The sequence below is a fragment of the Pan troglodytes genome, chromosome 3 (genome assembly GCF_028858775.2).
Source record: "Pan troglodytes isolate AG18354 chromosome 3, NHGRI_mPanTro3-v2.0_pri, whole genome shotgun sequence".
NCBI classification, from domain to species: Eukaryota; Metazoa; Chordata; class Mammalia; order Primates; family Hominidae; genus Pan; species Pan troglodytes.
In genome coordinates this window covers 64,549,840-64,573,004 of record NC_072401.2, presented here as the reverse complement: position 1 = coordinate 64,573,004, position 23,165 = coordinate 64,549,840, and the positions used below count along the sequence as shown (strand labels likewise).

The 23,165-nt window shown below is 36.0% G+C and overlaps 1 protein-coding gene across 10 annotated transcripts in view; it reads right to left on the bottom strand.

Moving 5' to 3' along the window:
• EPHA5 (EPH receptor A5) overlaps positions 1–23,165 on the bottom strand; it is a 352,552-nt gene that overhangs the window by 62,561 nt on the left and 266,826 nt on the right. For 7 of the 10 annotated variants that reach the window (XM_009447819.5, XM_063809606.1, XM_009447820.4 and 4 more), the window contains one exon: positions 22,971–23,076. In XM_009447819.5, the coding sequence (XP_009446094.1) occupies positions 22,971–23,076 (106 nt within the window). The remainder of the gene's footprint in view (positions 1–22,970; positions 23,077–23,165) is intronic. The other 3 variants (XM_001165182.6, XM_001165218.6, XM_009447822.5) reach the window with 1 other exon arrangement.

Sequence of the window (23,165 nt, the reverse complement as noted above, 5' to 3'; positions counted from 1 at the left end):
CATATGTCAAATGTGTAAGAGACATTGTGCTGAAATGTTACATTAATTGCATTATGGAAAAATTTTTAGTTCACCCTGATTTCATTTTTTAAAAGTTGTACTTTATAATTTCAAAAAAAATTAAACAAATCCAATAATGATACTTATTGCAATATATTTCATTAAAGGCCATGAGTTTTTAAATGATTAAAAATAATTTAAACACATAGCTAATATTAACCAAATAACACTGAATAAATTGTTCACTTGTAATTAACACTACAATGTTAATAGTTTTATACATTTCTTAAAATATTTCAGGATGCAAAACTGCATAGTACTAAATGTGTTTCTACCAAATTTGTATGTTGAAGTCTTGACCTCAAAAGTGATGATTTTAGGAGGTAGGGTATTTGGAAGTTGATAAGATCATAAGTGCCCAGCCCTCTTGAATGAGGTCAGTTTTCTATCAAACAGGTTTGAGGGAATTCCCTTGCCCCTTCCCTCCATATAAAGACACAGCAAGAAGGCAACCTTCTGCAAGGTGGTAAGAGAGCCCTCACTAGGAATCAAAGAGGCAAGCACCTTCAACATTAAAATATCAACACCTTAAAAATACTTGGTGACCCAAACTCTACCACATTATTTAAATGCATGTTTTAAATAGAGATGAAATCATATAAATGACTGAGGTGCACATTAAATAAATTATGCCCTTAACATGAATTTCTTTGAAAAATCCCCCAAATTGTACAAATCTAAGTGTCTCTGTGCGGCCATTCATCTTAAGGAAAAAGTCAAAAACACAAACAAAAATTAATTCACATTAACATTGTAATCAGACACTCTCCTTATTTCTTACTCTAAAAAAAACTATTAGGACCTAGAAATATCAAACTAAATGAAAGCAGAAAAAAACTTGAGGTGAGACATATTTAGAAAACACGTCAATTTTTTTTTTCAAGCTATACTTTAATAATGACTCTGTTTTTACTTCATTTCATTATTCTAATGGGCCAGAGATCATTATAAAACATTAAGTTCTTCCTCCACGAATGCCACGGGTAAAGGAATTGATTCAATTAGCAAATGTTATTAAATGTGTTAGATACAAGTTGCTTATTCCAATATATATTTGAACTCAAAATAAATTTTATCAAATATTAACCACCTTTCGTAAACTTTTTGCTGCAGTAGAAGATACAGTCATTCTCATTATTAGTAAACATTTACTGAGAATCTATATGCTATTCTTTAAGAATGAAGAAATTACATAACAACAGTTCTCTACTCGTGTGTAACACAGTGGTTCCAAACCTGGCTACAGATTAGAATCAACAAGGAAGCTTAAAAACAAAAGTCCAGGCCTTACTTTACAATAATTACATCAGAACATCTTGATTGTGGAACTCAAACATCATTATTTTTCAAAATCTGTAAGTTGATTCTAAATTTTCTCCAGGTTGAGAAACACTGATCCAAGAGACACTCAATAAACACGTATTGTATTGAATTGATGTGTATTATAATAGTTCTTTGGGAATTTACTTAATGAATACAAGGGAAAGGCTTGTAATTAGCATATTAATAGCCTACATGTAAGTAGAAACTTCAAAAGCGCCTGGAGGTGCTTATAAATAATATGTTCTTTGGTAAGTATGTATATATAGAGAGAAATTATATATAATTAAACATAATTTATATATACATTATATGTATGTAAATTATGTTCAAAATTTATATGTAAAAATCTTATGCATATAAAGTATTGAAAACATATATATCATATATATGATATGAAGAAGACTTCAATAATGATGTATATACATCATATATATGGTATATATATCATATATACATCATGATGCATATATGATATATACACACACACACACATACATTAATCAGGTCCAATTCCATTAAGAAAATTAAAGTCAGATGTAGTTTCTTCTTTGCTCTCCCAATTAATATTTCCAATAATTATGAAAGGCCTGGACATGATATTAGTGGCAACAATAACAGGTTAGAAAGAGTTATGTCCACTCCTAAAAATCTTCCCTGTATTTCTTGAAGAACAAAATCACAATCACCACTGCTACCACCATTATCACTTTCACTGCTACCAGTAAAAACAAAGCAAGAAAAGAAATATTAAGAAACACTATTTTTATCTTTGGCAAGAACATTATAGGGAAAAAAACCCAGCATGGAACTATGACTATTGTGGAGTTCCCTCTGATATTTTGGGATGATGGATTTTATTGAGCTCACTCTAGAGCGCATATCCTATTTTAGAAGACTTCAATAATGCCCTGGTCATAATATCTGCCAGTCTGAAGGAGTAATGGTATCTTCCTACCAACTTATTATAAATCAGTGACTCAGACACTTGGACATCTCTTCTTCTAATATTTGTTTAAAAGTAAGAAAAGGGATGGGGGGAAGTAGGAAGGAAGGTGTGGTTTTAAAATTTTTGAATGCCTTCTCAGTGATTCATAACATAAAAATATATATGATATGAATCACGTAAGCCATATTCCCATTTGGAGCCACAATAAAAACTAAGCAATATTAAACACTATCATGTTCTGGAAAAATATAATTTTTTAAAAAAGAAAATCTTGCATGTGTATGATGTGCATGTAAAAATTAACTTCCTTATTTTTCAAAAATCGGTTTGTATACGAGAAAGTTCCTGCCATTAATGAGTCAGGAAGGAATAGAAGATGAGATTGTGCAGGGACACAGGAGAGGCTGTGGAAGGCCAAATAGTCTGGGCTAAGGAGTCACAGGAAACTGGGCATGCCATATGCACTCATACCGATGCGCCTTTTTCCATCATACTCTCTCGACCATCTCTGGTAAAATTTATCTTCACCCTCAAGGTGTAGTTCAAATCTACCACTCCTCTATCAATATTTCTGTATTCATTTAAGCAGAGATAATTTTATCTTCTATTCTCACACTGATTTCTTCTCAATTTGTTCCAAATACTCACAATCTATAGCAACTGGTCCAAGAAGTCAAACCATAACCTTTGTAGCAATCAGACCAAATGGTTAGAACTTAATAACTGCAAACTTCCCTAATTTTTGGTCCCTATTTCCAATTCAGGATCAAACAAAGGAAGCCAAATCACCTAGGATGCTCTGATTTTAGGTAGCCCATTTCCAGCTTCACTATGCCAACAACCTCCAAATCTGGGCCTAACTGAAGCCTTCTCTTTGTCCCCATTATTACCCTATCCTGTCTGCCTTTGGGTTTCTACCAAATGCATGTGATGTTGGCTGATCCTCTTCTGTAGTAAGCTGTGGAAAAAATACTCTGTGTTTGTTCTCAGCTGGGTGATTTCAGCTTATTTCCACAGAAGAGATAATCTTTACTAGTTCAATAAAGGGAAAATATATGGATTCATCTTTGCAATCAACGACCATCTTATTTCTGTTCCAGCATAATAATAGTGTTGATATACAACATACTGAATCATGTTTCTTACTCCTGCAGAACGATGCCTACACTGAGCAAACATCAATTACCTCCATTTCTAAAAGCCTAAATTTGCTAAGCTTCTTCCACTGAGCTCTTCCTCTCCCAGTCATTTCACAGCTGAAACACGTCTGTCTCGGGGGCCTCTTAGAAAAGAACGTAGGATTATCATGATGAACCTATTTGTGCTCAGCTATTTTAGGTTTTGAATTATTTTGAGAAAAGGAGAGAGAAAATTTGAAAGCAAATAAAGTTGCAAATAAGTGATGCTGTTTTTGTCAGCTCAAATAAATAACATTTATAAACACAGCTTTGAAAGTACTGTTTTAAATACTCATTTAATGAAAAATAACATCAATTAAAAATATGAGTGGGTTCAAAAAAAGAAGAAAATAAGTAAAAGAAACAAGTCAAATATGTACATTGTTTAGCTCCCTCCATTATGTCTGTCTAGTATTTTTCTAAAATTGAATCACATCTATCAGCATGAAACTTTTAAGGTGGAAAAATCAGAAAGACTAAGCTTTCCGTTTAATTATGTCTCTCTCAAATAATAAAAGTAATTGTGGCAATATACTGAAATTACCAAAACTCAAGGAATGTGTGTATTTTGTGATAAACATATTATGATAATTTAACATACTCTAGAATGACTTAAGAGGAAGCTAAATGTCACATTTTCATATCACACTATTCAAATTCCATGCAACTACATTCTGTTTTTTATTAGTGTTGATCAGTAGCATTAAAATAACATATTATAATAGTTGCCATAATTATTTAAAATTAAATATTGTGCTGGTGATAAATGTGAAATATTTAATACATTGTATACATAACTGTGATTAATTATGGTTACAATTGCTTTATACATTGAATTGTGTATAAATGTATGTGTGTGATTATATTCACAAAAATGTACCTTTATAAAATATTTGTAATTGTGACTATATATGATCTCCAACAGGAATTTACCTGACCAAATATTGAAAAATATTTTAATATTATAATATTTATATTTGTATAATACTGATAAAAATCAGACAGATTAATAGAATGGCTTTCATAGCCCAGAGCCAACATAGACAAAATAATACCCGTGTAGCTGCTTATTTAGTACATGCTACATGAAGAAACCTATAAGATTTTTAGAGGAGAGTGAAAACCACTGCTGAGTACTCACATAAGTCTTTGGAAAATATCAATTTAAATCCCCACGTACACAAAATTAACATTTTAAAGATTTTTTATATCCCATGCAAAATAAACATTACTAAAACACAAAAGTTGACACTTTCAATAATATAGCTCTGCTCTGTGAAGTGCTACAATCCCACTAGTTTTAATGGGTAAAGAGCCTGTTCATGCAATTTACAAAACAGATGTTAAAACAGCTAATGACTATACTTTTTGCTTATAAGTGAATGATCTCATTAAATCTAAAAATAAAAATAAATTTAATTATAAATGCACAGCTATTTTTCTCCTATTAAATAAGCAACGATGTTCTAGGTTGTGAACTACCAATATCATGTACCATTGAGGGGAATGCTAATTGGTACAGTAGTTCAGAAGGGCCATTTGTCAATATGTACAAACAATCTTAAAAATATTCACATGCATTGAACCTTACTTTGAATTTTATGAATGTGTTCTAAGGACATTAATGACAGAAATAGTAAAATACAAAACATGCACACACAGAGGCACACAAAATCTTTCTCTCAAACAATAACAGTTATACACACACAGAGAGAGCAAAACATTCATGACAAAGATCAAACATTAGCATACCTAACAGACACTAAATTTTTGCTTTTAAAATATTTTTAATTGCTCATATAAATTTTATATTGTTAAGTAAAAACAAAATAGAAAGCAAAACTACCAATTAAAAATTCAACTGTACAAAAGATATCTTAAATATATATGGCAAAATATTGATACTGTTTGCTTCTGGTGGTATGATTAACTTTCTTTCTGAATTTTGTCTTTTATGTTCTTTGTAATTTAAAATAAGAATTAAGAAATGCATACCTAAATAAAAATAGCAGCTTAGTGAGAAATTAGGGCAATTGACTTAACTCTGACAACTTTGTAACCTGCAATGTAAAAAAAAAAAGGCTGAAACTTATAGGAAAGTGAAGAAGCAAGACGTCTTGGTAATGTCGGCAAATCAGGGCATTCATCTAAGGATGTGGCCATTAATCTAACCTCTAAGAATATGTTGGAAAATAGCTAAAGTGGTGCAGGTGCAATCTGAGCACTTGGAGTCTATGGAGACACAATGCAGTGGGGGCGGGGGTTGGGCAGTAAGTGGAAGCAGGATTGATAGTGATTTTCACCTTAGGACATTTGGTTTATACTGAGATGATCCCCTAATAGACTTCCAAGATGGGTTATTTCAGAGTCCTCCTTGGAGCTGGGGGCGCTGTCCAAAGGCTTGGATACACTGGAGCAGGATCCAGTCACCATGGCTTTGGAAACTGATAGGAACAAATGGGCTAAACTGTACAAGCTCCATTCAGATATTTGAGATATACAGAAGTTCCTTCTCATTTCAATTTATTGGATGAAGATTTAGAAGCCCCAAGGCTTAGGCAGAAAGATACAGGGTGGTAAAATTCACATCTACTTATATTTAAAAGTAGCTTTTTCCCTGTTGGGGCTGAAAAGCAACAGTATACACTAGCACAGGTTTGAAATGATTAGTAATACATCATTAAGCCTTAAAAAAAAAGCCTTACCCTGGCCCACTACTTCCCAAATTACTAGAGAAGAGGTAAATCCAAAAGACTACAGTATGTATGTTTGGAACAGGTAGAACAGGGCTGGGTCAGGAAAAGTCAGATATCAACAACACAACAAATCATTAAGAGGTTCCCATGTATTACAAAAAGCATGGAAGTCATACAAATGTAGAATACTGGTTTATTACATATTTGTCCATCTAAATTCATTTTTTTTGTATGTCTCATTCTTTTTTTTTATTATTATACTTTAAGTTTTAGGGTACATGTGCACAATGTGTAGGTTAGTTACATATGTATACATGTGCCATGCTGGTGTGCTGCACCCATTAACTCGTCATTTAGCGTTGGGTATATCTCCTAATGCTATCCCTCCCCCCTCCCCCCACCCCACAACAGTCCCCAGAGTGTGATGTTCCCCTTCCTGTGTCCATGTGTTCTCATTGTTCAATTCCCATCTATGAGTGAGAACATGAGGTGTTTGTTTTTTTGTCCTTGCGATAGTTTACTGAGAGTGATGATTTCCAATTTCATCCATGTCCCTACAAAGGACATGAACTCATCCTTTTTTATGGCTGCATAGTATTCCATGGTGTATATGTGCCACATTTTCTTAAACCAGTCTATCATTGTTGGACATTTGGGTTGGTTCCAAGTCTTTGCTATTGTGAATAGTGCCGCAATAAACATATGTGTGCATGTGTCTTTATAGCAGCATGATTTATAGTCCTTTGGGTATATACCCAGTAATGGGATGGCTGGGTCAAATGGTATTTCTAGTTCTAGATCCCTGAGGAATTGCCACACTGACTTCCACAATGGTTGAACTAGTTTACAGTCCCCCAAACAGTGTAAAAGTGTTCCTATTTCTCCACATCCTCTCCAGCACCTGTTGTTTCCTGACTTTTCAATGATTGCCATTCTAACTGGTGTGAGATGGTATCTCATTGAGGTTTTGATTTGCTTTTCTCTGATGGCCAGTGATGATGAGTATTTTTTCATGTGTCTTTTGGCTGCATAAATGTCTTCTTTTGAGAAGTGTCTGTTCATATCCTTTGCCCACTTTTTGATGGGGTTGTTTGTTTTTTTCTTGTAAATTTGCTTGAGTTCATTATAGATTCTGGATATTAGCCCTTTGTCAGATGAGTAGGTTGTGAAAATTTTCTCCCATTTTGTAGGCTGCCTGTTCACTCTGATGGTAGTTTCTTTTGCTGTGCAGAAGCTCTTTAGTTTAATTAGATCCCATTTGTCAATTTTGGCTTTTGTTGCCATTGCTTTTGGTGTTTTAGACGTGAAGTCCTTGCCCATGCCTATGTCCTGAATGGTAATGCCTAGGTTTTCTTCTAGGGTTTTTATGGTTTTAGGTCCATCTAAATTCCTATGTAAATAATTTTAATTCACTTATCATGTAAATATTGAATTCATGCTAATTTGATGATTCCTTGTTGGAGTTTTAGATCATCTTTGGTATGATTACATAGAAATTAATGATTTAAGTGGCTGAATTTCATCTTAAAAGTTGTCTGAGGAAGATTGGACCTCTAAATTGGTAATTCCTTATATTTTTCCTTGCAGCAAATTAGGAAAATCAGAATACTTGTGCAGGCTTAATGTGTACATTGCTTAAATAGTTATACTGAACTTTGCATCCTTAAAAATATAGCATTGTGGTGCTGGCATATCCAAAAATCTCTTGAACAACATTAGCTTTGCAGATTTTTGGTAAAATTCCAGTATATCTAGGAAAAATTAATATTAATATAAAAAGTACTTGACTTCATCTTATATTCTTGAATATTTCTGAAGATTCAACTCTTATCTCTGTAATTGCACATTATGATTATCTTTTACATTGTATGTGTAATATTTCTCCATATTTTGAAACAGGTTTCTCTTTGTATTAAACACTAAGGATATTAATAAATGTATTAAACAATTGAATTAAATGATTAAATAATCAAAGCTACATGACTTCAATTGAAATTCAACATGGATAATAGATTATTTGGTCTTTAATGTTGGCAGGATCTGTGCATTATCTATGGAGAGGATCAGTTTAAACAAAGGCTACGCAATTTGCTTCAGGAAAAATCAAGGGGAATAGGCACAGCAATATCAGAGAAGCACTAGGATTCTCCAACATCAGAGGCATTGAGAACTATTGGAGGTAGGCAAGAGGTACTTGTGAGGTACATGGGACTATTTGAATCTATGGAATTATCTGTCTGGAGGGACACTAAAGAGGAATTACAAAGTTGGTCTGAACACAGCCTAGAAAAAACTTGGGAAACAGAGGTTTTCCCCAATTAATTTCCATAGGGAGGTCAAACCTTGCCAACTTGATGAGATCTTGCCTTCTGCATGGAAGTAGGGGTGTAGTAAGGGGGAAAAAAAACTACACTAAACTTTCAACTATATTTCTTGGCTTTCATTGCGTTTCAACCTATCAATCTATCCTGGTCCAAGAGTACTCTATTTTTTTATATATTTTCTCTGTCTGTATATTATGATATTTTGACATCTTGAAAACCTCTCTGGCTGGGGAAAGACTGCCCCTCTCATGGCTATCCAGTTCCTAGAAGTAGCAAAGTACTTAGCCTACAGCATGTATTTGAGATGCAAACTAACCAATCTGGAGCAATACCTTTTTTAACCTCCCATTAACTTCAGGAGGCAATATTCCCCTGCCTTAATAACACCAGGCCCAGGTTCCAGGCAACTAGAGACCTCTTCTATAAGCCCAAAGTTTGCCAGAATTCTTCAAACTAGCCAATATACTTTCACATAGAAACACCAACAAAGGCTCACTCCTAGAATTTCCCCTCACTCCTGTCTTCTTCCTCCTGACCAAAATCTGGTGTTTCTCTGATGGCCCTGCATGACGTGCCATACCTTCTGTTTCTAGGACCTGAGAGTATAATAAACTTTGTTTTCCTATGCCTCTTCTGTGTTTCTTCCTGTGGTCATACCTTACTAACCATCAGTTAGATGAACACAGGGCAAGAACTCAACAAACAGCAACCATCATGGGTATGCAGATTCCAGTGCCGAATCTTGCAAACAGGAAGAAATGATAATATGTTATTTAAAACAACAACAAGGAAGAGTCCCAAAATAACAACAAAATCAACTGAGATTGTCATCTATAATAACGATGGCTAAAACACAGTGTGACGATGAAAGCAGACATAACTAATATTTAATACATAAAAGTATGCCATTTTTCTGTGAGATTAAAACATTAGAGGAGAAAAAAAGTAATGAGAGAAACAAGGAGTAAGAGACAGTAAGGGAATTTTGGTAAGCAAAATAATTGGTGTATCAGTTTGTTTTCATTCTGCTATAAAGAACTGTTGGAGACTGGGTAATTTATAAGAGAAAGTGGGTGGAGAGGCCTCAGGAAACTTACAATCCTGAATCATTGTGGAGGGGGAAGCAAGGGACGTTTTTCATAAGGCAGCAGGAAGGAGAAGTGCCAAGCAAAGTGGTAAGAGCACATTATAAAACCATTAGTTCTTGTAAGAACTCACTCAGGATCATGAGAACAACATAGGGGAAACTGCCCCCATGATTCAGTTACCTCCACCTGGTCTCTCGTTTGACATGAGGTGATTATGAGGATTATAATTCAAGATGAGATTTGGGTGGGGACACAAAGCCTAACGATATCAGTTGAAATATAATATGCTTTTTATCACTGTAACTATCACAGCCATCAGCAGTATACAAAGTCAGTCCTTCCAAATGGCATAATAAAGAATTCAGCTGCTTGAGATTGAGTTGCTGATCTATTAGAAACATTTTCTTTTTTTCCTGGTTCATGTAAGACCTTATAAAGCACAGATCTTGAACAAATGTGGCTTTTACCTGATGTTTAAAATCATCTGAGACACTTTGATTCATTTTTCAACAATGAGTATACTTCCAGACATGACTCAGGAAATTAACTGATTTCTTTGTTGAATAGATGTTCTAGCCTTTGGCATAGGGCAGTGCTATTGATTTTCACTGTGGAGCTGGGTATCAGGTTCCTGTGAAAGGCTGTGTTATTGTGGGTTCTGAGAGATGTGTAAAATTCCCAGAAACCTAGGAGGGTCTTCCGTCAGAGCCCAGCGTCTTCTGGAGTGCCAGCCTGTACTCTTTCAGATAGGGATCACATTCTTAGAGAAATGGAGCTTTGAGCAAATGGAGCTTTAGACAAAAAGTGTATTTTGCTCTTGTGGTTAGGCTTTTGACCTGCCCTTTGCTTCATACTAGGTGAAATCTAAGTCATTTGATTCTTTACTTAAATAATTTATATCTTTGCAAGTGAGTGATATTAACCTGTTGTTTCCAGTACCATAAACTGAGTTTTTCTTTCAAATGCTTGCCTCAATATAACTTCCTGAGCATTGAAGCATGTTTACATATTTGATCTGTTCAATAGTGGATGTTCAATAGTGTTGAGCAATTGAGCCAGTAACCCTCCTAAGTTCAGTTTCCTAGGACGGTTTACTTCCCACAGTGGGCAATTAGTTGTTGCTATGTTCCTTGTCTTCCTGGCATCACTCGGCCCTAATCCCCATTTGTCAGTTATTAATAAATTATGATCTGCTCTCTAATTATTTTGATTCAGAGCCTTTGAAGAAAAAAGCATGTAATCATGGGAAAATAGAAGAGATAAAAACCCTCAGATATTAAATCAATACACGTCTGGATTTTTTACAGTTTTACAAAGTTACATCTATTCCTAACTCATAAGCTTCTGAGATTTACTTTTATTGAGCTTTTTTCTAAAATCAGGGATTGTATATATGATTACAAATGTTTGGTTATCATTATTTTAAAATATAATATTTATGAGATTAAAATGTTTTCATAAAATTTATTTTTCTTATTATAACTTATTAAATTCTGAATCTATACAAGCCTAATCATGTTATAGATGCCAAATATATCAATTTATAAAAGTTATTGCTGCTTGATGTCACCAGGTACATCATGACAATGGTATAAGCATGTCCAGATGTCAAAGAAATAAAATCAAAAGCTAGTGAGGATTTATTAACTCCTATGCACTACTTCTTGAAATCATTGCATTTACTTTGTGATGGGATCAAAAGGATTATATTTATTTAAAGGTATATTTATGGGTTGAGCATTTCATTATGTTTATTTTAGAGATATTAAAGTTTTTCATTTTCTAAAATGTCAACATTAATGGGAAAAATGGACAAACCACTTCAAATGGAGATTGATGCACAGCTCATCTTTAATTCAATAACTTATGAGTTATTTATTTAATTAAGTTATGTAGGAAAGCCACAGAAGGCTTTATTCTCTAAATACTTACTGGCCGGCAGAAGAGAGAAGATATTTACACAATGCCCTATAATTTGTGGCTGAAAGTGTTAAATTCTATGAGAATACTGATATATTGTTTTGATATATTGTTCAAAGGAGAGAATACTTTGGCTAAAGGGATTGAGGAATTTCTTTTTCCTCTATTCATGACAGAAAGTTTGATATAAGACTTCACATGTCAGTAAGGCTTAAATATTGAGAGATAATATGAAGCTTTTTCCAAGCAAATGGAGGATGTGAAAAAGAGTGTAGAGTGAGAGATTCTCTTTCCTCATTCTCAGTCCACGTGCTTTGTATGAAACTGATCCTATTTTCAGTTTCAGTTGTGAGTTCCTATGGTGTTGGTCACAAAGTGTAACTTCTCTATCCTCTCCTTAGTTAAGGTCCCAGTGCTACTGATTGACTTACTCTGTGGAGCTGGGTATCAAGTTTCTGTAACAGCCTGTGCCATTTCAGCTCTGAGAGTGAAGGGTGAGAGCCCTAAAGTCAAATCTGTGTTCAACACAGTGACCATTTCCCCTTAGTGACCCAGCAGTTGCCTGATCTCTTCCAACCTCATGGGCCTCTCCTTCTTAGCTGACTGTGGCTGGATCTTATTCTTCCACCCTACTTTTCAATATCACAGTGTCCCAAGGTTTTATCCAATAACTTCATTTTAATCAATGCCTTTAAATACCATATTTGTTCAACAACATTCTTGAATTATGTCTCAATTGCATAACAGATATTATTTTAAACACCTGGATCTATCAGTACCTGTTCTTTAGACTTAATGTTTTAATATCTGGGAACTTTTCAGCTGCAAGATCAATAATTTCCTTTTAGATTAAGCCACTCTAAATTATGCCTTCTATCATTTGCAAGCAAAGAAATTCAAGACAACAACATATAGTGATAATTCTGGAAAGGTAGTTTGAAGCACATTTTCAATAGTCTTAAACTCCAGCTGCACTCCTCCAGTCATACTTTCATTAGACATTTACCCAGGACCTACATTATAATCTGGATATTCAAGATGAGTACATATCTACTGGGGTGACAGATACATTAAATGGTGAACTAAAACTACTTTAGTGAGAAAATAAAGTTTTAAGGGTAGACAGAAATGGAATTAACCAGGGTTCACAAAGTCAGGAATGACCATGGAGTTGGTGACATTTAATTTGCATGATTTTAGAATGAATACAATTTACTGGGTATACTTGTCCCATGAAGGGAGGAGGATCTACTAAAATTCAATGTATTTTTTAGTGTCAAGCTACCATTAATATTAATTTCTAAGAGATGTTTTATTCATATTTCTGATAGTTTCTAAAGTTTTAAAATGTAAATTCCATTATTTTTAGCAGCAGAAAATCAGAGGCTTCCCACACAAAAGTTCAAAAGTTGAATAATCACAAGTCTTGGGGAAGTTATATCCTAAAGAGCAAAGGCCCTGACGTCAGAGCTGGGTTCATGGTCCAAGCCCTTACTGACTAGTTGTATACAACAATTTATGTTCTGGACACTTTCCAAGAGGAAAAAAGGCACAGATAAAAATCCCTATTATTTTTTATCCTTCTCTAGTAGGACAGACAGACTAAAAATGATGCATGGTGTGCAGAGGAAATAATCAAGTCATCTTTTTAGTATGCTCAATAGAGAGAACAAGATTGAGCAAAGATTTGAAAGAAGAAAGAAGCTATATGGTTCTCTGTGTCAAGGAAGTTTTAGACAGTAAGAAGAGCCAATACCAAAGAATTAAGGCAGGACCATTCTTACAATTTTTAAGAAACAGCAAGAAGATAATTTTATCAGCTATAAATTAGATAAGATCTAGTATTGAGACATCGTGGTGTTGTGAGATATTACTTGTAAAACCTTTAGAACATTGCCTAGTAGGAAATGCTATGTAATTAATGTTAGATAATGTTATACTTATCATTATTATTACCATGTTACTTCCATTAGGCAAAGAAGCTTCTCTGCAGGTTTTAGCGCATACCCTTCATGAATATACTCTGCACAAAGTACTCTTTCAAGAAACTATGATGCTTTGATATCAGATGTAGTCAAGCTCGTTGATGTGTCTAAATTAAATAGCTGCATTAAAAACTCTGGCATAAATATTTTATTTGGCCCCAAATGAGCTTGAAGAAAACTTTCTAAGTTCAAAGGATTTTACCATCAAGCCATTGCTTTGACTAACATAAGAACTGTGCCAGGCATGTAGCAAGAACTCAAATACTTCTTGAATTAATGATTCAGACTAACTGAAAAGTTATCATGAAGGGACAGATTCCAATTGTATTGTAAACTCTTCTTCTATGCCTAACTACTGTAATTGTGTTTTATAAAATTTTGACTACTTATCAGGCTACTAAGTAAGAGTAAAAACATTTATAGAAAGAACACTGCTTTCTTATATCACATGTCCTGGACTTACCTTTGTGTTTATGTGCAATAAGTGTCCAAAAATGTTTGTAATGGATAATTGTGAAGATGTCATTTACAACCTATCTTACTTCAAGGGACTTAAAAGTAAGTACAAAAGGCTAAATTTTAATATTATTTTCTTGAAACAATAAAACCTACCATTTTATACAAATTTACTTGTTTCTCTAATTTCTACATGGTCTGATGATCATAATTATGATAGCCTCTGTTATAGTATTGGCTGACTTCTAAAGAATTTTTGCTTCAGAAAACTGAGACATTTCAAATGGATTGAGTTTCAATTGTTGAATAGAACATAAAGAGAAATAGGATTGAGCAGTTTTATGTCCAGGTACATGATTTGAACATGACCATGACAATCAAAGAGAAGACTGGTTGGCCAGAAAATATAACTTTTTAACAGGCATTAAGCCATTTCTCAAATTAAATTTATCATCTAAGGAACATCATAGCATTAAACTCACATATAAATAGCCTTAAAATGGATGGCAGTGGTGGCATGACTGGAATGACCACTGCAAAGGCACCGACTGGAGAGGGGGAGGTGAGGCCATGGTTATGCGCTCTATGGAGCCAGCAGAAGATGTCAATGGATGGAAACCAACCCCCTTCCAAATTGGCAGGGCAGGAGCCCTGCTCTTCTAGGCACAGCTGCAGCCACCCAACTGTGGATGTAGATCTGGGCATCCCTGTGCTTTGGGGAACCCCAAAAGACTCCCTGCCCCTGTAGGCTCAGACGTGCCTGCTCCTGCTGCCTGGCCTCTTGCTGCTACTGGCACCAGCTCTGATTTCAAAGCAAAGCTGAGGATAAGCTTGGGCACTGTTAAAACCTTGCTGGTGTGTGTGCATTCGGGGCAGTGCTGACATACCAACCCCCTGCTACCTAGATATTGATTAGGGTCCAGGTTCCTTTTTCTCTACAGGCCTTAAGGCTAATTAAGGGGAATATTGTAAAGTATTCAGATGACCTGACAGTTATATAGAAGCCTTCCAGAATTTAACTCAAGTATTTGAACTCACCTGGAAGGACATTATGTTACTTTTGAATCAGACTCTGACTACCACTGAAAAGCAGGCCACCCTGCAAGCAGTACAGAATTTTTGGTACGACTTTTGTATCTCATATAGTTTCAGAGAAGGGGATGAGCCTTATCCCACTGGAAGAACAGCAGTACCACTGGAGGACCCTAAATGCGACCCCAATGATGAAACGGAAGAATGAAAGAGGAAGCACTTTCATGTGTGTATACTGGAGGGGTTACAAAGGACTAGGACTAAGCCTTTCAATTAGTCCAAGCTATTCATGATAGAACAGGGATTAGATGAAAATCCCACTGCCTTCCTGGAAAGGCAAAGAGGGGCCTTGGTAAAGCACATGTCTCTAACTCCTGATTCAGTTGAGGGACAACTGATCCTGAAGGATAAGTTCATTATTCAAGCAGCCCCTGATATCAGGAGGAAGCTGCAGAAACAGGCCATGGCACCAGATAGTACTTTAGAGAACCTCCTGAAAGTGGCCACCACAGTCTTTTACAATAGGAATCAGGAGGAGGCCCAAGAGAGGGAAAGGAGACACAAGAAAAAGGGAGAGGCTCTAACAGCTGCCTTGCAGGCTCACAAATCCCAAAATCCCTTGGATAGACCTGTTAACTGCTACAAATGTGGCAAGCTGTGGCACTTTAGGAAGGACTGTCTGGACAGCAGGAGGAGGCCACTTTGGCCCTGTCCAATTTGCAATGGGGACCACTGAAGAGCAGACTGTCCTTGCAGACAGGTCACTGGGTCCAGCCCAAATGGTCCAGCAGGACTGATGGGCCCTGGGGTACTTCTCCCTGGCTCTGATGGTTCAGAAGTCAAAGGGAGAAAGGTGGACCTCCTCCTGGACACTGGAGCAGGTCTTTCAGTTCTCTCCAATACAGCTCCCCTCTCCTCTCTTAGCAAGATTGTGGAGTGGGGAGGGCATCTCAGGAACACATCTAACCCAATATTTTTCCCAAACCCTTAGTTGTAGTTGGGGAGACCTCTTGCTTACTGTTCTCACCTTTGTTCTGTTCCCCACCTAAAACATTTTTGTCAAGGACTCCTTAATCCTGAACTCCCAAGGGATTATCTACCCCCTCAAAAGAGTTATTTCTCTCTTAAAGTTTAACTGCCCCCATACAAGACTTAATTTTTTTGACCAGGATGAAACAGCTTAGTCACAACATTCTTTTTCAAAATAGTCTACGTTTTAGATTTCTAGTTTTTTTTTTTTTCCTTTTAGCTCCTCTTTGTATAATACTCACACTTGATCCATGCACACTTAACCTCCTTGTAAAATGTGTTTCTTCTTGTCTTGAGGCCATCAAACTCCCAGCAGTCATGCAACGGGAGCCTCAGATGATGGCTCCTTTCTTACCAGGGACCCTTAGATAGGCCTCTGAGAGAGATCTGACTGCTGTTTTCCCCAGAAAAATGCCCCCTATCATATGAAGCAGTTAAGAGTAGTCATTGTCCCTATCCTAATGGCAGTTAGATGTACCTCTTCAGAGGGGGGATTGATGGCAGTGGTGGCCTGTCTGGAGCAGCGGTTGCAAAGAAACTGGTTGTAGTGGAGGAGGCATGGCCTGGGCTGTGTGCTCCATGAAATGAGCATGAGCCAGGAAAAGGTAGAAGCCTCACCACCCCCCTTCCAAGTTGGCAGGGGAGGAGCCCCACCCTCTTAAGTGCAGCTGCAGACACCCAGCCACAGCTGAGGAACCAAGCATTCTTGTGCTCTCAGGGGCCTGAGAAGCCCCCTGCCCCTGTAGGCTCAGAAGGGCCTGTTACCACTGCCTGGCCTCTCCCTGCTCCTGGTGCCCACTCTGATTTTGGAGCAAAGTTGAGGATGACCCTGGGTGCTGTTGTGACCCAGGCAGATGTGTGCACACTTGGGGTGGTGCTGACAAAGCAGTCCCCTGTCACCTTGGCTCCCTCTGGACTTTGGGCACCTATGAGCACAGGAGAGAGTTGAGGGAAATCTGAGAGTGGCTCAGCATGGGCCTGCAGGAACCCCTCGGCATGAACAGCCTGGGTGCTGTGGACAGCATATTGATGGTGGCAGGAGGCAGACAGGATCCTGGACAGAAGACAGTGGCTCCCCAGTGAAGCCTCACCTTCAAGCCAGGGATGGCCTGAAGCCTGGGGGCTAAGCTGTCACTTCTGTGGTCCAGAGTGAGAAGTTATGGTGCTTTCTCTCGCCTGCCTATGGCTGCCCATAGTCCACTCAACACACACTTTCTTCCTTTGGAAGCCCATAAAAACCCTGGACTCAGCCACACTGGGGAGACAACAGGACTCCCTGCCTGCAAATAGGAGCTACCCACTCTGGGTCTATTCTCCACTAAGGGCTTCAGATATTGGGACAACATGCCTGCAGATAGGAGCTACACACTCTGGGTCTCCTCTCCTGAGAGCTGCACTCACTGGGATGATCTACCTGCAGAAAGGAGCTACCCATTTTGGGTCTCCTTAAAGCTGTACTGTTACTCAATAAAGCACCCCTTAACCTTGCTCATTCTACAGTTGTCCATGTACCTCATTCTTCCTGAGCATGAGATAAGAACTTCTGACACACTGAGTGGTGAGAGTGGAAGAGCTGTAACAAACAGGGCTAAAACACACCTCTCAACTACACTCACCATATTGCTGGCAATGAGAAGGAGAGAAGAGTGGCAACCCTTTGGGGAGTCCAGACCTAGGGGTGCTCCGAGTCAGGAATGTGACACCCTCTTTGGGGCTTTGCAGTTTCTGGCATTTCCAAGTTTCCAGGCATCACCACATTCCCCTCATCCAGACATGGTGCCCACAGTGAAAGCTACTTGCAATGCATCTGATTCAGCTGCAGCTGGCACTAATTAAGTACTTGTGCTGGTACCAGGAGCAACCCACCCCTCCACAGCAGGCAGCGTGCCAGGCTGTGTGCTCAGTGGCCAGACACTGTGCTCACTCACTCATGCACCCCTCACTGCTCCATGCCTGGCTTGCCCTTTGCAATTGTGGGATTCAGGCTGGTAACACAAGATGAGTGCAGCCTGCCAGGGCGAGTGGGCAGAACAAGCCTAACAGGCCTGAGCAAAACTCGGGCAAAGGTGCCCCGGCCACAGAGGCTTCTGCCTGGAAAAGCAACACCCTAAGAATCCTGTGACAAAATCATATATAAGGCCAAGCAGCATAACAGAATTATTCTTCCTCTTCAGAAGATATTTTTGGCTTTTTTGTTTCCTGTTTTTAAAATTACCAAAAAGTTTTAAGTGTTTTGTTTATATGCAAGAACATGTGCAAACAAGGGTGGAAAAGTACATGTGTGCAATGTCTATGTTTTTACTTCTAATTGTGTATGTGGACTTAATTTAATACAAAAAGTGAAGTTCTGCATGCTTGAAATTTAATTAAATTCAGGATCACATAATAAATCAGTGATCAGAAACATAGTATTAAAAAATATTCTTTAATCCCATAATGAAGGTTGTATTGAGAAAGGTTCAAAAAAGAGATTGCTTCTATAAACTAAAAGATGTTTTCCTTTGTATGTCTATACCACTAAATCTTGTTACTTTAAGCTTTTCATCAGCCTCTGAACTATTCAGTAGTTAATTTTCAGAATTTAGACTGTCTGAAATAAGGACACAGATAAATAAAAAAGTCAATTTTATATCAATAATCATATTTAAAGTATTAAAAAGAGGAAAAAATAAAGTGAAAAACTTTCTCAAACATTTAACTGGAAAACAGTGAAAATATTCATTGGTGAAAGACTGGTCAATTAAACATTTACAAATCTGTAAAACAGTAAATATAAGAGATAAACTCTACAAAATTAGGACAAAAGAAAGTTATCAATGCCCAATGTCATTAGTGATAAAAGAGACAGATTAAAGGGCAATTTCAATATGCTGTGCATATAAAGAGGCTTAATTTATTTCCATCCTAAGATGATTAGCTCATAGTTTGTGGAAGGCATATCAATTGTTTTATAATCCTGTAAGAAACATTTAAAGGTTAATGGGAAACAGTGAAGAGAGTCTGAACCCTGCAGAAAATACCCCATAGATTACTTAACACATTTAAAAAGGAAGATCACCCACATTCTAAAATTGTCAAGAATTCTAACATGTTATACTTCTTTGCCATTTTGTTAAATAGGATTTTTCCTTCAAGATGGATACTTTACATTATTTTAAATTGTGTCTAGGTAGGAAGATTCCAAAAGATTTCTGCGTAATCAATTTAAGCCTGAAAAGATTAAAAAGTCTCTATATTTGATTTATTTTTCATCCTTGAGCATATTTTAGAATTTTAAAAGTTAATATTTTTTCTTTGAAATAGATTAGTTTCACAATACCCAGTGTGTCATCATTTGCACTTTTTTTGTCTAAATAAAAATACAAATTTTCAGTGAATATGGATCTTCAAGATATATTTCCTCTTGGACCCAAATCATAAAATAAATTGCCAATGAATATTACATGCAAGTGATATTAATATTTTGCAATGTATCAAAATAAAATTAACTTATTTAACCAATGATGAGTCTAATTATTTTTACTTAAATGATATGTTACCTAAGAGCAAATATCTGGGTTATCATATCATATTCCAGATATTAGAAAGTAATAAGGGTAATTTCAAAGTGAGATGGTAGTCATGTGTGTGTGTGTGTGTGCATGTGTGTGTGTGTGAGAGAGAGAGAAAGAAAAAAAATCAATCATGTTTTAGCACAGAGAGACGGGAGCAACATATATAATCCTATATTTTTACATCTTTCCTAGGACAAGCTTTTTAAAATAATTTGCTATTACTCAAATATAGTTTCCCAAATTTATGTTAGGTTTTGGCCACATTTCTTCATTTAGTTTTCCATTTATTTAACAAATCTTTACTGAGTTAATTCAGGACAATCTAGGTACTGCAGGGTGAGTTATATTTAATGGGTCCAAATAAAAATTACAAAGTTTATTGCATTAAGTGAGATAGAAAAAGTCTTTCAAGAATCATATCATTTAGCTTTTAGTTATATTTATATAATAAAATATAAAGTAGTTTGTCCATGAAGAGTACAATACAATGGCCAAAGATGTTTCTATCACATGACAAATGCCCCCTGAAACTCAAGAAAATACATCCAACAAATAAAGTAATTAAAATTTCATGCAAAAAGTTGGTTTCTAAAAAACTATAAGCCTCAGATTCGTTTTTGGCGAAATGTGCTGTCTTTTCAACTGCAAATTCCTAGTGTCAGCATCTTAAACTATGTTGTGAAATTAAATTGGATTAGGAAAGAATTTTAATATGAATGAACAATGTACTAATTGCTAAGATGTTGCTGTTTTTAAAAGTAATTACACTTTCATTAGACAAAATGTTCAAAAATTTTTTTACCAAGCTTTGGATTTGGCAGAAAATTAAGCTATGTGTTTTGAGTACATACCTGATTCTAGTACAAATGAGACATTATACTAAAATTTCATTGTTCTTGAAGAGCAATTTCAGGTATATATAGAATTTGTGTGTGTGTGTGTGAGAGAGAGAGAGAGAGAGAAAGAGAGAGAGAGAGAGAGATGGTTAGGCTTTGTGTCCCCACCCAAATCTCATCTTGCATTATAATCCCCATAATCCCCACATGTCAAGGGAGAGACCAGGTGGAGGTAATTGGATCATGCGAGCGGTTTTCCACATGCTGTTCTCATGATAGTAAGATTGTTCTCAGGAGATCTAATGGTTTTTTAAGGGGCTCTTACCCCTTGGTTCCTCCCCTTTCAGCACTTCTCCTTCCTGTTGCCTTGTGAACAGGTGTCTTCCTCCATGATTATGAGTTTCCTGAGACCACCCCCGCCATGTGGAACTATGACTCAATTAAACCACTTTTCTTTATAAATTACCCAGTCTTGAACAGTTCTTCATAGCAGTGTGAGAACCGATACAAAGTGTATGGGTGACTTTGTAGGAATGTGCGCATGTATGCACTAAAATGATACTATCCTTCGGTTACCAAATAGTAAGTAGATTAAAAGTTCTTTCAAACATTTTATCTAATGTGAAAGATGCCACATAAGGGTAAGTAAGAATCCATAGTAAAATGTCACCAGTAAATTCACTGTGCTAAGTCTACAACAACATATTTCTTATATTTGATGTGTATTCTTTAATCAATTCTCAAAAACACAGATTTATTGGATTCTAGACCTTGGTTCTTTTTTTTCCATTTTTATTCATTTCTCCTAAGTGTGCACACAACAAATACAGAATCTTCTTATAACCTCCATGGCTATAAATATAACTAATGTTTATTTAATTTATTAGAAAGGAAATCACTAACTCTTATCTCAGTCAGAAGTAAAGAAATGGCATTACAAACCAGCTCCACAAAGGCATCATCTATACTTTGGGGTAGAAAAGACACATTGTCACATGGTAGTTTTCCTACTAGTTACAATTCATGCAACTTGATTATACTATGGGATCAAAATCTGACAAGACTGATGAAATCAGCTTATCTTCCAGAAAGCAGGGATATAGGTTGTGCATTCTCCCCAGGTGACTTCAGAGAGATGAAATCAGTGGGGCACTAGATAGCTATCCCCCTGGCTGGGATGGGCTTAATTGTCCTCAACAGAACACAAACTGTCCCCTAGGCTAGAAATTCTAAAAATACGTAAATGCTAATCTAACATTAAAAGTAAGCAATGAATTACTGCATATATTCTTAAGAAAACTTCAAACACTCAAATAAATAAGGACCAGAAGTAATAGAATTTTCATATACAATGAGGAAATGTTCAAAATAATTTGCAATATTTTATAAAAATAAACTGTTACTTCTGTAATTTAAGGATATAATCAAAAATCTTTTCAGAGCACAATATGCAGCACATTGAAAAGTGCCCAATTCTGTATATTTATGAGTTGAATAGGTGCTGAAGAGTCAACAGTAAATGAGTAGAACAGTAACAAAATCAATATGAACATTGATTTCCTGGCTTTTTTTGGACTTTATGGTACATTTTCACTTTTTTTTGCTCAGAAATAAATATTTCCATGAAGACTTTCATTAAGTTTTCTATAATGATCTAACACCAAAATATATTTTCAAATGGACAGCTCCCATTACTAAATATTCCTTCTAATAATGGCCTGGATTTTAAAAATACATGAAACTATGTTTATTGTAGGAAAACAGCATACTCTTGTTTTATATAGTTTGTTTTATTCTACTTTATTGCATTTTATTTTATTTTTAAGGAGGTTGATTATGCTCAGCCCAATATCAGAAAACACCTAGAATAGCTATTGTTAAGACTTTATCTCTTTTTGGTATAAAATGAAAAATGTAGATATGTAATATATTATATATTCATGTATCTATTTAGATAATATTTAATACAATTCACTTCAAATCAGTATATATCATGATTGAAGCATTCAGGTTGAAATCACTTAGAAGCTGAAAATAAAAGTGGTCAGTGAAAATGTCTGGTCATTTTCCAAGTAGCTTGTTTGCCATAATTTCTGCTTTGTATACACCACCCTGTTAGGATAGAATGCTGACTAAATAGAATTATGTCTTATTCCTCAAAAATATACTTGGTACAGAGATAGCTTTTCCCAAATACTAATTAAACTTGAAGCAGGCAACCATATACAATTTTGAGAGATAAAAAAATTTCAGATTAAAAAATATGTATCATATAAAGAGATACAGCTATATTAATCGAATAAACAATACCACATCAATACAGCTCTTGTGAAGAGAGCATACCTAAAAAGAGAAATTGTGGGCTTAAAAAATATCAATAATATGAACAAGATAAGGCTCAGGAATTGCGTCATGTATTGAGATTATCTGCTGATATATCGCTTGCCTGATTTGTTTTGGGATGTGCTCAACAGCCAAATGGTCAGATCAAGGTGAGGAAAAGATCAGCTGCAAAACTTCAGAATCACAGCTTCCTCTCTTACCTTCCACTGAGGAGGACGCCGATAACCACTGCCAACAAAATGACTCCCACTGTCACAGACACAGCAATTATAGGAATCTGGCTTTGATCGCTGGATGCTGCAACTGCTGATAGGAGATACAGAAAATGGAGCTTGTGGTTAAAGTGATCACATGCATTCAAAATAAAAGCTGCTTAATAGACAGTAATCAATTCA